The sequence below is a fragment of the Xenopus laevis genome, chromosome 8S (assembly GCF_017654675.1).
Source record: "Xenopus laevis strain J_2021 chromosome 8S, Xenopus_laevis_v10.1, whole genome shotgun sequence".
In the NCBI taxonomy this organism is placed as follows: Eukaryota; Metazoa; Chordata; class Amphibia; order Anura; family Pipidae; genus Xenopus; species Xenopus laevis.
This window is the reverse complement of record NC_054386.1, coordinates 99,263,059-99,279,362: the sequence shown is the minus strand read 5'-3', so window position 1 is coordinate 99,279,362 and position 16,304 is coordinate 99,263,059. Positions and strand designations below refer to the sequence as shown.

Sequence of the window (16,304 nt, the reverse complement as noted above, 5' to 3'; positions counted from 1 at the left end):
AACCCTAATTTGCATATGCAATTAGGGGTGGGAAGGGGAAAACATTTTTTACTTCCTTGTTTTCTGACAAAAAGTCACGCAATTTCCCTCCCCGCCCCTAATTTGCATATGCAAATTAGGATTCGGTTCGGCCGGACAGAAGGATTCGGCCGAATCCGAATCCTGCTGAAAAAGGCCGAATCCCGAACCGAATCCTGGATTCAGTGCATCCCTAGTTATTGGTGGTACAAACCGCTATTCCATGTAAGTAAACACTAAAACTCACATCTGTCTTTTTGCCTCAGGTAAGTTGAACCTGAAGAGGCAGTTTTTGCTGTGCCGCTCGCAGATTACCTTGGTATGTGCAAATGGTGCCAGGGGAAGAGACGAGTTATTAACAAATAAACACGGTTACTCGCTGCTAATCCGAGTGTATAAGTCCGGTCGGGAGGAGCAAGAGAGAAATACAGAGGCACTGGCAGGGCAAACACTCGCCTTTGGAACAGAATAGGCTCCCGTCCTGCAGAAAGGAAAAGTCTGCGCCCTTCAATTAAAAAGGATTTTTGTTTGGAAATGTCATTATATGGAAAAAAAATATATATATTTCTATACATTAAGGCCATTTGCAGGCAGAGGCTAGAGAATATAAATTGTGACAGTTTCAGAATATTGCCAAGAGAAAGGATTTCCCAGACTCTGTGTAACAGCAAAATCGGAGGAGCAGGAACCCTGGGCGGAGGTCAGTCTCAGGAATGTACATGGATAAGGCATTGCAGGTCAGTGAGAGCAGTCTCTTCCAGAGACAGCAGTTCCAATGTGAAAGAAAACGTAGTCTCTTAAGTGGCGGGAATGTCAGAATGGTGCTCCACAGTCTCTACCTCTGTGACCTGCACTCCTGCCAGCTCTTCGGCCGAGACAATAATGGTGTCTCCATCCTCCAATACTGTGAATCTTTCCCCGTTCACTTGTTGCCTTTCCAGACTCTCCAGTTTGACTCTATAGTTCTCTGCCTCTTGTTCTTTCTCTCGGAGCTGCTGTCGGAACTCACAGGCACGGAGGTTGGCTTCCTCCAGCTGCTGCTCCAACAGTTGCCTCTCTTTATTGCTGTTCTCCTCCTGCTGGGAGAATAAAGGAGATTTTAGCTGATCTATGGCACAGGGCCAACCTACACAGAACATGGAGAAGATATTCTGTGCAGGTGGGAGAGGGGAGGGATACACAGTCCCAGTACAGTAGGTACAGTAGGTATGTGGGTAGGTAGTTTGTGTGCAGGTGGGGGAGGGGAGGGATACACAGTCCCAGTACAGTAGGTACAGTTGGTATGTAGGTAGGTAGTTTGTGTGCAGGTGGGAGAGGGGTGGGATACACAGTCCCAGTACAGTAGGTACAGTAGGTATGTGGGTAGGTAGTTTGTGTGTAGGTGGGAGAGGGGTGGGATACACAGTCCCAGTACAGTAGGTACAGTAGGTATGTGGGTAGGTAGTTTGTGTGCAGGTGGGAGAGGGGAGGGATACATAGTCCCTGTACAGTAGGTACAGTGGGGGGTATTTGGGGTCACGTGGGAGTGGAGTGGTGATAAGAGTAAGAGAAATGATTTTCTATAGAGAGAAAAAAATGAAGTACCCCGCAATCACTTATTATTAATCAAAAGATCACTGCCAAATCTTTAAAGGGGACATATACCATACTTTTGAACTTAGACTTAATCAATTCCTTTTGTAAGAAGATTGAATAAAACGTTGTGTCTCATATACCTTTTGGGTGCACTTTCTCTGTTATCTTTGTATTTCTTATCTCGCTCCTCCCTTTCTCTTCATTTCCTGCGCTGATATCTGCAGAGCCAGCAAGAGCGGCCGTCTCTTTCTTGCCTGTCTTTTTCTGCGAGCAGCAGCCACTGAGAAGGACTTGGGGTGCATAGGGGGAGGCGCTGGTTATGGCTCTTGGAGCCACATCAGTCACGCCGAGGTCCTTCTCAAGGCTGCTTGTGCTCGTCCCTCCCCACCTTCTCCTGTGCAGACCGCAATGAATCAAGCCAGCGAGAAGGTTTGCTGCGCTCGTACTCGTTCATCATCATTATTTATTTATATAGCGCTCCTGCTTTTGTTGTTACAAGTTGGGACTAGTGTGTCCAGTGTTGTTAGTTTCACGCCCTGCTATCCCAGTGAAACCATATATTTAGGGCGCGCAAGAGTCCGGCGGAGCATGTGGTCCTAGGGCCCTTCAGGACTCATTGGCAGCTCACCGCAGCCATGGAGAATCGGCCAATCAAATGCTTTATTGTGTCCCATCTGCTAGTTCCACTACTACTTAAAGCCGAGCTCTACAGAAGAGCTGCGAGTGCCGGCGCTTCGTGACCGGGAGCGTTACCACGGCAACGGCAGATCTCACCAGCAGCCGGCAAGAACTAGAAGTGAGATGCTACGACGCTCCCACGTTGAACTCAATGCTCCCTGTCAATGAAGTGCCGGCGCTCACAGCTCTTCTGTAGAGCTCGGCTTTAGCACTTTGAGTAGTAGTAGTGGAACTTGCAGATGGGGCTGCACCTTTGCAGAGACTTAAAGGAAAACTATACCCCCAAAATGAATACTTAAGCAACAGATAGTTTATATCAAATTGAATGACATATTAAAGAATCTTACCAAACTGGAATATATATTTACATAAATATTGCCCTTTTACATCTCTTGCCTTGAACCACCATTTCGTGACTGTATCTGTGCTGCCTCAGAGATCACCTGACCAGAAATACTGCAGCTCTAACTGTAACAGGAAGAAGTGAGGAAGCAAAAGGCAAAAGGTTGCCATGGTAACGCTTGCACCCCCCCCACACCAAGCGTTTTTGTTATCTGTGCTGTAAGGAGGAGGGGGAATAGGGTTGCCACCTTTTTAAAATAACCTTTACCGGCACGTGGAGGGGCGGTCTTAAAAGGGCGGGACCATGACAATAAAGGGGGCAGGGATGGGTCGCGCTATTGGCTGACTGGGTTGTGACGTCAAAGGGGGCGGAGCCAAACGTGCCCAGGAAAAAAGGTACGTTTGGAACAGGCTGGGGGCAGGCCACGGGCTTTTTTTTAAGTATATTACAAATTTACCGGCAGCTACATTGCCGGTAAATTTGTAATACCGGCCCCGGCGGTGGCTGGTGTTTTACTGGCTAGGCGGGTAAAATACCGGCCGGGTGGCAACACTAAGGGGGAAGCCGTAGAATGAGTGAGATGGGGAGTGAGAGCCTGTGAGGGAGAAAGCTGCTAAGTGAGAGGAACCGGTAAGAGAAGGGGAGTGAGAGGGGCGTCAAGAGAGGTCGGAAGATACACTTGAAGAAGGCAATAGAAATGATATGCCGCAATAAAAAAAATGTATATTGGTAGTTCTGCCACAATAATGCTCAGGATAGCATATCTATACACCACCAATACCACTTAATTTGCCTATGGTATCAAGTAGTGGAATTGCACATTTTTTACTAACAATTTCCTGCATCCACTTATTTCAGCACAACTTGGGAGTATTGTTTTCTGTTACAACTAGATCAGGCAGCAGCAAAGACAGCTACGTGCAGCTGGGGACAGACTCGGGCAGTGGGAGGGGTTCTCCGAGCTGAAGCAGATTTCAGCCTGTCAGTCATGTGAGCACTTCCTGTGAGAGAATGAACAGACACGCCCACACCTCATTTCAGCTGAGACTCGCAGCAGTAAGGATCTCTCTGCAGCTCTGATATAGTGACAGTTTTAGGAGGTAAACGGCATTCAAAATGCTTTTTTCTCTGCATCGTGACACATCTGGGGGTTGGGAGACTACTATATCTGAATATGAAGATTATATGAAATGTCCCCTTTAATTACTTCAAACCAACTAAATTTTCTAATTAGCACGATTGGTATTGCACACCAAGTGTCCCTACTATATACAGATCCACACCCCACCAATAGCAATTCACAGGATAAAAAAAAAGAAAAAAAAAGAAAGAAAAATTAGAAAATTTAGTTGGTTTGAAGTAATTAAAAGATTTGGCAGTGACCTTTTGATTAATAATTAGTTATTGCAGGGTACTACATTTTTTTTCTCTCTATAGAAAATAATTTCTCTTACAAAAATTCTACAGACCTCTGCTATAACTAAGTGGATATAAAATTTGTTTAAAACAATTAAGGAGACTATCTTACTATTTTCTCACTAATCACTTATTTCGGTGGTGATAAGAGTGTCATTTACTACCAATGCAGTGCATACAGCTGGTTTCCTGACCATCTTGGGGAGGTAGTTAGTGCTCATAAGGGTATACTACAAACACAAGGGTATACTATATATACACACACACACACACACACACACACACACACACACAAGGGTATACTATATACACACACAAGGGTATACTATATACACACACAAGGGTATACTATATACACACACACACAAGGGTATACTATATACACACACACACACACAAGGGTATACTATATACACACACACAAGGGTATACTATATACACAAAGGGTATACTATATACACAAAGGGTATACTATATACACACACACACAAGGGTATACTATATACACACACAAGGGTATACTATATACACACACAAGGGTATACTATATATACACACACAAGGGTATACTATATATATATATATATACACACACACACACACACACACACACAAGGGTATACTATATACACACACAAGGGTATACTATATACACACACACACAAGGGTATACTATATACACACACACACAAGGGTATACTATATACACACACACACAAGGGTATACTATATACACACACACACAAGGGTATACTATATACACACACACACAAGGGTATACTATATACACAAAGGGTATACTATATACACAAAGGGTATACTATATACACACACACACAAGGGTATACTATATACACACAAGGGTATACTATATACACACACAAGGGTATACTATATACACACACACAAGGGTATACTATATACACACACACAAGGGTATACTATATACACACACACAAGGGTATACTATATACACACACGCACGCACACAAGGGTATACTACATACATACACACATACATACACACACACACACACACACACACAAGGGTATACTATATATACACACACACACAAGGGTATACTATATACACACATAAGGGTATACTATATATACACAAGGGTATACTATATATACACAAGGGTATACTATATATACACAAGGGTATACTATATACACAAGGGTATACTATATACACACATAAGGGTATACTATATACACAAGGGTATACTATATACACACATAAGGGTATACTATATATACACAAGGGTATACTATATACACAAGGGTATACTATAGGTGGGAAGGATGTGACAGCGGTAGAGCTGTTATACAGGACACTTTCTGCCAGGCAATTTCATCACTTACTGGGCCTTCCTCTGTAGCAGCTGATGCAACTCTGTACTTTTTGGCAGGAGGAGAAGGAGGCGACACTTCCAGCACGACAGTCTCTTCTACAACTTGCTCTTCAGCCACCTCCACTGCTGCAAAACAAACAAGAGTTCAATCAGCTTGAGTGGAAATGGCAGTTGCTGTAATATCCATTTTCCATTCTTGTATTGCTATCCTCTTGCTGGAAATGTTCCCAAAGCTACTGGCAATGGCCACTTGAACTGCTGGAGAGTCCACACACACACACACAATAGTTCCCTGGTAAGAACTGAACCAGGATCCCAATGCTGTAGAGCATCAATCACAAACACATTATTCAGGGACAGACACACTCAATAGCAACACCAGGCATCAAATATAACCAGGCCTGACCCTTGCTAACAAATATTTTCAGGCCCTGCCCTATTGATCTTTCATTTTGACTTCCAAACTGCTGCCTGGTTGGTAGGGCAATGAAGCCCTAGCAACTGGATAACAGTAGAAATTACAAGCCTGAAGGATGTAGAACAATAAAATGTAAATGAACTTCCTTCATAAAGTGCAGATAGACCTGTAACAGTCATGAGCATATTGGACTTGGATATGAGGTTAAGTGCAGGTATTAAATCATCTTTTTTCCCAAAAACAAAATATAAAAAAAAAAAATTAGATATAGAAGAATTGTGCATAAAAATTAGTTTTTCAGGCTGATTTATTGAATATTTCTGTAAAAAAAAACTACGGTAATAATTCCTCCCGTCTCTTGCTGCTCCCTGAATTCCCAGGCTGTGCACTCAGTCCACTGCACTGTAGAACATGAACCAATCAGCAGCTAGCAGGACCTGACAGGGAACTGAACAATGTCTGCTTGTGTGACTGCAGGGCTGTGATTGGCTGTCCCCCTCCTACTGTGCTTCTGGCAGATACAGTTAGGACACGCCCACCCCTCATTTGAAACACAGACAGGGACCAGAGAACATCTATAGGGAGCTCCAATAAAGGGGCTATTTTTAAAGATAATATTCATTTTAGCCCCATGTAAAAGCAATAGGGATGCACCGAACCCACTATTTTGGATTCAGCCGAACCCTCCAATCCTTCGCAAAAGATTCGGCCGAATACCGAACCAAATCTTAATTTGCATATGCAAATTATGGGTGGGAAGGGAAAAACATTTTGTACTTCCTCATTATTTACCTCCCCTCCCCTAATTTGCATATGACATTTAGAATTCAGATTCGGTTCGGCCGGGCAGAGGGATTTGGCCGAATCCAAATCCTGCTGATTGAAAAGGCTGAAGCCCAAACCGAATCCTGGATTCGGTGGATCCCTAAAAAGCAACACCATATATTACTCATAACTGCCTACAAAATTAGAATTTTTTCATTTATCCTATATGTCTCCTTTAAAAATGAAGACTAATTGCAAAGGTCTTAGAATTCAGATGCTTTTTTATATATATATATATATATATATATATATATATATATATATATATATATATATATATATATATATATATATATATATATATATATATAAGTACAAAGAACTGCCTCTTTAAGGTGCCAGACTGTACAATGCTTCTGTTGCAGCAAAAAGTGGTCACAATATTGATGTCAGGCTGTTTCTACATCTACAGTTGCTGTATGCACTACAAATCAGGAGAATCCACTGGCATGTCCAGACCACACGGATTCAATTCCTCTAAAGAAAAGTTGGAGTAAAGCATTTCTCTAGCTGCATATTTCAGTTACCATAGGAATCGATACAGCAGGCAATACATTGTGACATCACTGTAGGCTGTGCAGCATCTCACACTCTAAGGAGAGGGGTATTTCCAGCCAAGGAATGTACATTTGGGCTGCAGGTTACCTTGATCTCCATTCTGGATGGTTACTACTCGAGGACTGCGTAGGCTCCCGACAGAAAGTTGCCCGGGGAGGTTGCCCAGCTGAATGCCGTCTGCTACGATTGTGATCACTCTCTGACCTCCGTTTTCTACCAACTGCTGCACTGACGGCTCCAATGTCACAACTTCAGTGCCTCGAGCTGTGGAAATTAAAAGATTTAATGTGTATAGAGATTTATTTTTTTCCTTCTACAGACCAGCAAGGAAGGGATCCACTTAAAAGGTTTAACATAATAGACGGCAATTCTCCAGCTTTAAACTACCAGAATGCCATGAGGTACTGGGACAGGGCCCTGCCTTAAAGGGATACTGTCATGGGAAAACATGTTTTTTTAAAAACACATCAGTTAATAGTGCTACTCCAGCAGAATTCTGCACTGTAATCCATTTCTCAAAAGAGCAATTTAATCTTGAAATCTGACATGGGGCTAGACATATAGTCAGTTTCCCAGCTACCCCAGTCATGTGACTTGTGCCTGCACTTTAGGATGGAACTGCTTTCTGGCAGGCTATTATTTCTCCTACTCAATGTAACTGAATGTGTCTCAGTGGGACTTGGCTTTTACTATTGAGTGATGTTCTTAGATCTACCAGGGAGCTGGTATCTTGTGTTAGGGAGCTGCTATCTGGTTACCTTCCCATTGTTCTGTTAGGCTGCTGGGGGAAAGGGAGGGGTTATATCACTCCAACTTGCAGTACAGCAGTAAAGAGTGACTGAAGTTTATCAGAGCACAAGTCACATGACTGGGGGCAGCTGGGAAACTGACAATATGTCTAGTCCCATGTCAGATTTCAAAATTAAATATAAAAAAAATCTATTTGCTCTTTTGAAAAATGGATTTCAGTGCAGAAGTCTGCTGGAGCAGCACTATTAACTGATGTGTTTTGAAAAAAACATGTTTTCCCATGACAGTATCCCTTTAAGCATGCTGATTTGACTTTGTTTAATATACTATGGTATAGCTGAAGCAAGAAGGTTGGACCGAGCTAAAAAACAACCAACCTTTGTGAGTTGCCATACACTAATCAGGTGGAAGCAATGCAAATCAATGGAGCATTTTGGTAGTGACAGACAAATACAGGGACCTACCATTAGAGGATTTCATATTCGCTACAGGAGTCAAGATATAGTGTGGGGAAGATACAGAGATGACATTTGGTCTCCTTGTTAGGGGTTTGCCCTGCAGCGCATCCTAAAAAATAAAAAAAAGCAGAAAGTGTTAATGAAAGTGTTTAATATCTCTATTCTGTATTACCCACAACAAAGGGAAGCCACTTCAGTTAGTAGGCTATGTATTCATTTACTTTGTGGCCTGAAATAAAGTTCTGTTTTGTGGTATCTGGGAGTGCCTGCTGTCTTCTGATTGGCTGGATACCTTCACCTTGAGCTGTGGGTCTGGGGCATGGGCACAAGTACTACTGGAGACATTACAATGTATTGGCTTTGCATTGGGAATTTCCTTTTTTGAATGTACCCACTTGAGTTGGACACCCAAAGCACCAAGAAAACATATGTGTAAATAAATGCATTTTCCCTGCATACAAAAAAAATAATTTTGAAGTAGGATTACTATAAGTTTCCCAAGGTATGGCTGAGAGCAAGAGAGATGGCAGCCGCCTGTTCTAACTGGAGGAACCTCAGCCCGGAGCATCGGACAAGTAATTAAAGGATAAGGAAACCTTTAAAATAAGTGAATGTAAAATTGATGAGAGTGTTATTCTAAGTATTCATTACAAGATATTAAGGTATACATGTACTATAGTGATGTGCGGGTCAAGAATTTCTAGACCCTAAACCGCCCCCTCCCACTCTCTTTTAATAGATCCGATCACAAATCGGGTCGGCTCGCACATCACTAGTGTACTGTTAATATGAATGAATTTTGTTACAACAGCACCACCTGCTGGTCATATTCCCACCAGTCTGACCAGCAAGTAGTCAAGGAAGTTGTCAGGAGAAAGAAAGAGGCTGCTCTGATGTTCTTCTGCTTAGGAAAACAATTAGAAACCTTTCTCAAATCTTTCCTAAGCAGAAGAACATCAGAGCAGCCTCTTTCTCTCTCCTGACAACTTCCTTGACTACTTGGTGGTCAGACTGGTGGGAAACTGACCAGCAGGTGGCGCTGTTGTAACAAAATTCATTCATATTAACAGTACATGTATCCCTTAATATCTTGGAATAAAAAATAAATAATGAATGCACATTGCAAAAGTGATTATATCAATTTTACATTCACTCATTTCAAAGTTTTACTTATCCTAAATCATTGGGGGGTTTCTTACAAATTGTCTGTCAATGTCCCTATGAAATGATGTGTGGCTCAGACCTCTTACCTGCATGGTAACCAACAGCTCATGGTTGTTCTTGTCCAGCGCAATGTCAATGGGAGTCTTGCCGAACTTGTTGTAAGAGTTGACATCTGCCCCGGACTTTATCAGCAAGTGAACCACATCGTGGTGACTGTTCTCTGAGGCCCAGTGCAAAGCGGTCATCTCTAACATGTCCCTGGCATTGACATTGGCACCATTCTGGAAGGGAGACCAGAAAAAAATAGCACCAGCATTATTTATATGTGCAGAGACCCTCAGCATAGAGTAGGGATCCCCAACCTTTTTTTTACCCCTGAGCTACATTCAGCTATAAAAGGAGTTGGGGAGCAACACAAGCATGAAAAATGTTCTTGGGGGTGCCGAATAAGTGCTGTGATTGGTAGCCTCTATGTGGACTGGCAGCCTACAGGAGACTCATTATAGTAGTACACCTGGTTTTTATACAGCCAAAACTTGCCTCCAAGCAAATAATTCAAAAATAAGCTCCTGCTTTGAGGCCACTGGGAGTAACATCCAAGGGGTCGGAGAGCAACATGTTGTTCACGAGCTACTGGTTGGTGATCACTGGCATAGAGAATGCCCCCCACATAAAGGGGCATGTTTACTAACATTGGAAATAAATATCTGGAAAGATTTCTGGAGATGTTGCAACCAATTAGATTTAAAGGATAAGTAAACTGATTAGAGTGCTATTCTAAGCATAATATGAATACATTTAATTACAACAGCACCACCTGCTGGTCAGTTTCCCACCAGTCTGACCACCAAATAGTCAAGGAAGTTGTCAGGAGAGAGAAAGAGGCTGCTCTGATGTTCTTCTGCTTAGGAAAGATGTGAGAAAGGTTTCTATTTTTATTCCTAAGCAGAAGAACATCAGCCTCTTTCGCTCTCCTGACAACTTCCTTGACTACTTGGTGGTCAGACTTGCGGGAAATTGACCAGCAGGTGGCGCTGTTGTAACAAAATTCATTCATATTAACAGCACATGTATCCCTTAATATCTTGAATTAAAAACACAATAAATAATGTTAAATGACAAAAAAATGCTTTGAATAGCACTCTCATCAATTTTACACACTTATTTTTAAGGTTTACTTATCCTTTAATATCTTGGAATAAGAAAAGAACAAATAATGAATGTAAATGACAAAAGTGCTTAGAAAAGCACCCTCATCAATTTTACATTTACTTATTTGAAAGGTTTACTTATCCTTTAAACAGCCATCTATAAGTTAGAAAACAAAAGCAATGATCCGATTGGTTGCTATGGGCAACATCTCCAGATATTTATCTCCAATGTTAGCAAACGCGCCCAAAAAGAATTCTCTCTTACCTTGATGAGCAGATCTACGATAGGGGCGTGTCCATCTGCAGCTGCCATATGCAGAGGGGTCCTATCCACCTTAGTGCGGGCGTCTCGGCTAATGCCGGCCTGCAGGAGTACTTTGACAGTGGTGTAGTGGCCGTACTGAGCAGCCAGGTGCAGGGGAGATGTCCCAAGCTGGAAAGACATATGCAGAGTAATGTATATACACAGCAGGACACAATCCACAACACCATAGCCATTTATGGCAACCCAAGGCTCTAGAGTGGCTAGTAACATCTTGTCATGTGCTCACTGGAGCATACATACCCAGTCTGTAGTGAAAGGTGCGCCGTTTTGCATTAACACCCGTATTTCATTATCTTCTCCGACGCGGGCAGCTTCCAGTAATCTCTTGCCGAGGTCGAGCGCCATCTGTATATTATGAAAACACAGGAGCCCATCAGTTATTTCCACATACTGTGGGAATTCACTCAAATGTCAGTCTCAACAATAACTTGACAACGTAGAAAGGCAAGGACTTCCGGGCAACTTTAACAGAAATCCATAGGTTTTCTTCATAACGGAGTGTTCCAACGAGCAATAGCTTGTAACATACATTACAATTTGTGCCTATTAATCAGAACAGCCTTGTTAAAGGGATACTGTCATGGGAAAAAAAAAATTTTTTCAAAGCACATCAGTTAATAGTGCTGCTCCAGCAGAATTCTGCACTGAAATCCATTTCTCAAAAGAGCAAACAGTTTTTTTTATATTCAATTTTGAAATCTGACATGGGGCTAGACATATTGTCAGTTTCCCAGCTGCCCCCAGGCATGTGACTTGTGCTCTGATAAACTTCAGTCACTCTTTACTGCTGTACTGCAAGTTGGACTGATATCATCCCCTCCCTTCCCCCCCCCCCAGCAGCCTAACAACAGAACAATGGGAAGGTAACCAGATAGCAGCTCCCTAAGGGTAAGGGCACACCTGGCGATTCGGGGAGATTTAGTTGCCTGGCGACTAATCGCCTCGTCTAATCTCCACGAACGCCTTCCGTGTGTCTTGCGCTGGCTATAATGAAAAATCGCCTACGGTATGGCACAAGCGGCACTTCGTATTCCGAAGTCACCCGAAGTTGCCTCACGAGGAATCTTCGGGCAACTTCGGAAAATGAAGCGCCGTGTGTGCCATGCCACAGGTGACTTTTCATTATAGCCAGCACAAGACAGAGGGAAGGCGTTCGGGGAGATTAGTTGCCGCAAAGATGAGGCAATTAGTTGCCCTTACCCTAACACAAGATAACAGCTGCCTGGTAGATCTAAGAACAGCACTCAATAGTAAAATCCAGGTCCCACTGAGACACATTCAGTTACATTGAGTAGGAGAAACAACAGGCTGCCAGAAAGCAGTTCCATCCTAAAGTGCTGGCTCTTTCTGAAATCACATGACCAGGCAAAATGAGCTGAGATGCACCTACACACCAATATTACAACTAAATACACTTGCTGGTTCAGGAATGACATTTTATATTGTACAGTGAATTATTTGCAGTGTAAACAGTGTCATTTAGAAATAAAAACTACCCCATAAAAATCATGACAGAATCCCTTTAACTGACCCACTGGCTATAGAGGTCTTGCCCTTTTCAATAAAGCTTTAGTCCGCTTAAAGGAGAATTCAACCATTAAATGAAAAAAACCCTACCCTTCATAGACCCCCCTCTCTCCTGCCCCCAGCCAAAGTGTTACCCCAGGCAAATACCCCGAAGTCTTTACTTATCCCTCCGTGCAGATTCTGTCCATCGGAGTTCACGGACACCATCTTTTTCTCTTCGGTAATCTTCAGAATGAGAACGGCGTAGCAGCGCAAGCGCAGTTGGAGCAATTTTCTGTTTTGCGACAACTGCGCAAGTGCCGAATCTTACGAAAATTACTGAAGCGCCGGTCTCATTCCGGACATTACCGAAACGGCTGTGAACCCCGCTGGACAGAATCTGCAAGGAGGGGTAAGTAAAGACTTAGGGGCATTTGCCCGGGTAACACTTAGGCTGGGGGGGGGGGGAGGAGGAGTGGGGGCCTATGTAGGGTAGGGTTTTTTTTAACTTTAGGGTTGAATTCACCTTTAAGCAGTTAGACCATACCTCAGTCTCCCAGAGACTTGTCCCGAGTATATCCAAAACTCTTCTTTTCACAGACATCCCTTAGTTAACTCACACTCACTCACTTCCTGCTTCCTACTTCCTGCTTTTGGCAGAGAGCTTCCTTCCTCCCAGGTGGTGACATCACTGCCACACTTGCAGTGCTAATTAACTGCAGATTGTTCCCAGCATCTGTAATTCTTATTACTTTGTGTCTCATAGAGCATTCTGGGAGATATGTACCTTCCCTCTAGAGTTCTCCCAGACACTGTATTACAATATGTAATTATAGAAGTGGTTTTATTCAGAGCACGACTGAGAATACAATTCATAAATGTATCAAACACGCCAGGAGACCATTAAACACTGCTCGACAGTTATAATTACCTACATTTCAAGAAATCATTTCTAGAAAAGAGTTAATACTCATATTGAGCAAACAAACATTACACAATCATTTAATCACATGTAACATAAATGTCTGCAGGGCAAGCAGATTGAACCTCCCCATAAAAGCACTTTACGTCTGAAAGAGTTAACAGGGTCCTGGCCTATTGAGCTACTGACCTGAGATCAGCTGGTATGGCCTCCCTCACTGCTTCTTGCTCCAGCAGATCCAACCATTCCCCTCCCCAGGAGCACAACAAACACAACCCCCCCCCCCTCTTGCTGATAGGGATGGGAAATCCAGACTCACAGCAGCAGGACTTGGCTGCCCCACGCAAGACAAATTCTCACGCCCCATAATGCACTGCTCTGATGTCATTACCACCCCTGCAATGGCTTTTGCCTTATATACTGGCTGGGATATACAGTACATACAGTAGGGACACAGCCGGGGACAATATACTGGCAGGGATATACAGTACAGACAGTAGGGACACAGCCGGGGACAATATACTGGTATAGATATACAGTACATACAGTAGGGACAATATACTGGCAGGGATATACAGAACATACAGTAGGGACACAGCCGGGGACAATATACTGGCAGGGATATACAGTACATACAGTAGGGACACAGCCGGGGACAATATACTGGTATAGATATACAGTAGGGACAATATACTGGTATAGATATAAAGTACATACAGTAGGGACAATATACTGGCAGGGATATACAGAACATACAGTAGGGACACAGCCGGGGACAATATACTGGCAGGGATATACAGTACATACAGTAGGGGCACAGCCGGGGACAATATACTGGCAGGGATATACAGTACATACCGTAGGGGACACAGCCGGGGACAATATACTGGCAGGGATATACAGTACATACCGTAGGGGACACAGCCGGGGACAATATACTGGCAGGGATATACAGTACATACAGTAGGGACACAGCCGGGGACAATATACTGGCAGGGATATACAGTACATACCGTAGGGGACACAGCCGGGGACAATATACTGGCAGGGATATACAGTACATACCGTAGGGGACACAGCCGGGGACAATATACTGGCAGGGATATACAGTACATACCGTAGGGGACACAGCCGGGGACAATATACTGGCAGGGATATACAGTACATACCGTAGGGGACACAGCCGGGGACAATATATTGGTATAGATATACAGTACATACAGTAGGGACACAGCCGGGGACAATATACTGGCAGGGATATACAGTACATACCGTAGGGGACACAGCCGGGGACAATATACTGGTATAAATATACAGTAGGGACATTATACTGGCAGGGATATACAGAATATACAGTACAGACACAGCCGGGGACAATATACTGGCAGGGATATACGGTACATACAGTAGGGACACAGCCGGGGACAATATACTGGCACAGATTTACAGTACATAGAAATAAAGCTACATGACAGTTAAGCATAATACCCCAATACACAAACACTATTTAGTTTGATTTCTTTATCTTAACTGCCCCGTGCATATATTTAGGCACCCTGGTGCCCCCAAAATCCACCCCCAGTGTCCAACAACTGTTACAGATCTACACAATCTCACCACATCTGACTGTGGCTATAGTGCAATACAGTAGCTTTTTACAGAGGCAGAAAACAATTAGAACATAGTGGGAACTGGCAGTGGGACTAAAGCTGGCCATAGACGCACAGATCCTATCGTACGAATCGAGGATTCGTGCGATTTTCGTATCGTGTGTGGAGAGTGCCGACATCTTTCATCCAGCGATCGGTCGGACAGGTTTGATCTTGACCCGACCGATCCCGAGGCCATTGCGCATCGTAATCGGATCGTTCAGCCATACAGTCGCACGTTCAGATTACTCCCGAAATAGTCATACTCGTTAATGGCATATCGGGGAAAGATCTGCTCGTTTGACGTAGAGAGGGATATTCTGAGACAATTTACAGTTGTTTTAATATTTTATTATTTGTGGTTTTGGACTTATTTAGCTTTTTATTCAGCAGCTCTCCAGATTGCAGTTTCAGCCATCTGGTTGCTAGGGTCCAAATTCCCCTAGCAACCATGCACTGATGTGAATAAGAGACTGGAATATGAATAGGAGAGGCCTGAATATAAAGATGAGGAATAAAAAGTAGCAATAACAATACATTTGTAACCTTACCGAGTGTTTGGTTTATAGATGGGGTCAGTGACCCCCATTTGAAAGCTGGAAAGAGTCAGAAGAAGAAGGTGAGTAATGGAAAGTGTTCAATAAAAGGAGGATCACGTGTGTAGTAATGAAAGTGACACAAGTACAGATATAATAGAGGCCTGAGAGGGTTAAGCGAGTCCCGCCCTTTTGAGCTACAGACCTGAGCTCAGCTTGTTCGGCCTCCTTTGCTGCTTTCGGCTCCGGCAGATCCAACCATTCCCCCTCCCCAGCACCGCCGCATAAACACACAAAAGGCTCCTCTCTCAGCTTTTCCGGATAAGAACGGGGGAAACTCTCAGCGTCCCATAATCCGCCGCGCTGCTCTGACGTCATCCCCAGCGGAGTCTCCTCCCCCTTAATGATTTGAGGTGAGCGCCATGTAGCCACGCCCACTCCCGCCGCTGTGAGGAAAGTGAAAGCATTGGGGCTTGGTCTGTGTATGAGAACGAGGCTCCTCAGGGTTTGGGGACATTTATGACACAAAAGGACTTGTATCCAAACCAACCTCTGCTGCGCTCCTATTTCACGTGGGCCTGGGCTGCAAACCTGTCACCTGTCGCCATTTTAGTCTCGGGAATGTAGTTTTTGAGGTGATTTTAAAGGCAATAC

General features: G+C 43.5%; 1 protein-coding gene across 1 annotated transcript; it reads right to left on the bottom strand.

Moving 5' to 3' along the window:
- Positions 1–275: 275 nt before the first annotated feature.
- gabpb2.S (GA binding protein transcription factor subunit beta 2 S homeolog) lies at positions 276–15,982 on the bottom strand (the record flags this gene model as incomplete). The annotated part of the gene is given in 8 exon segments (NM_001093038.1): positions 276–1,094; positions 5,399–5,514; positions 7,277–7,453; positions 8,404–8,506; positions 9,648–9,842; positions 10,978–11,145; positions 11,278–11,382; positions 15,856–15,982. Coding segments are annotated over 7 exon segments (1,143 nt in total). The 5' UTR covers positions 15,856–15,982.
- Positions 15,983–16,304: the final 322 nt, after the last annotated feature.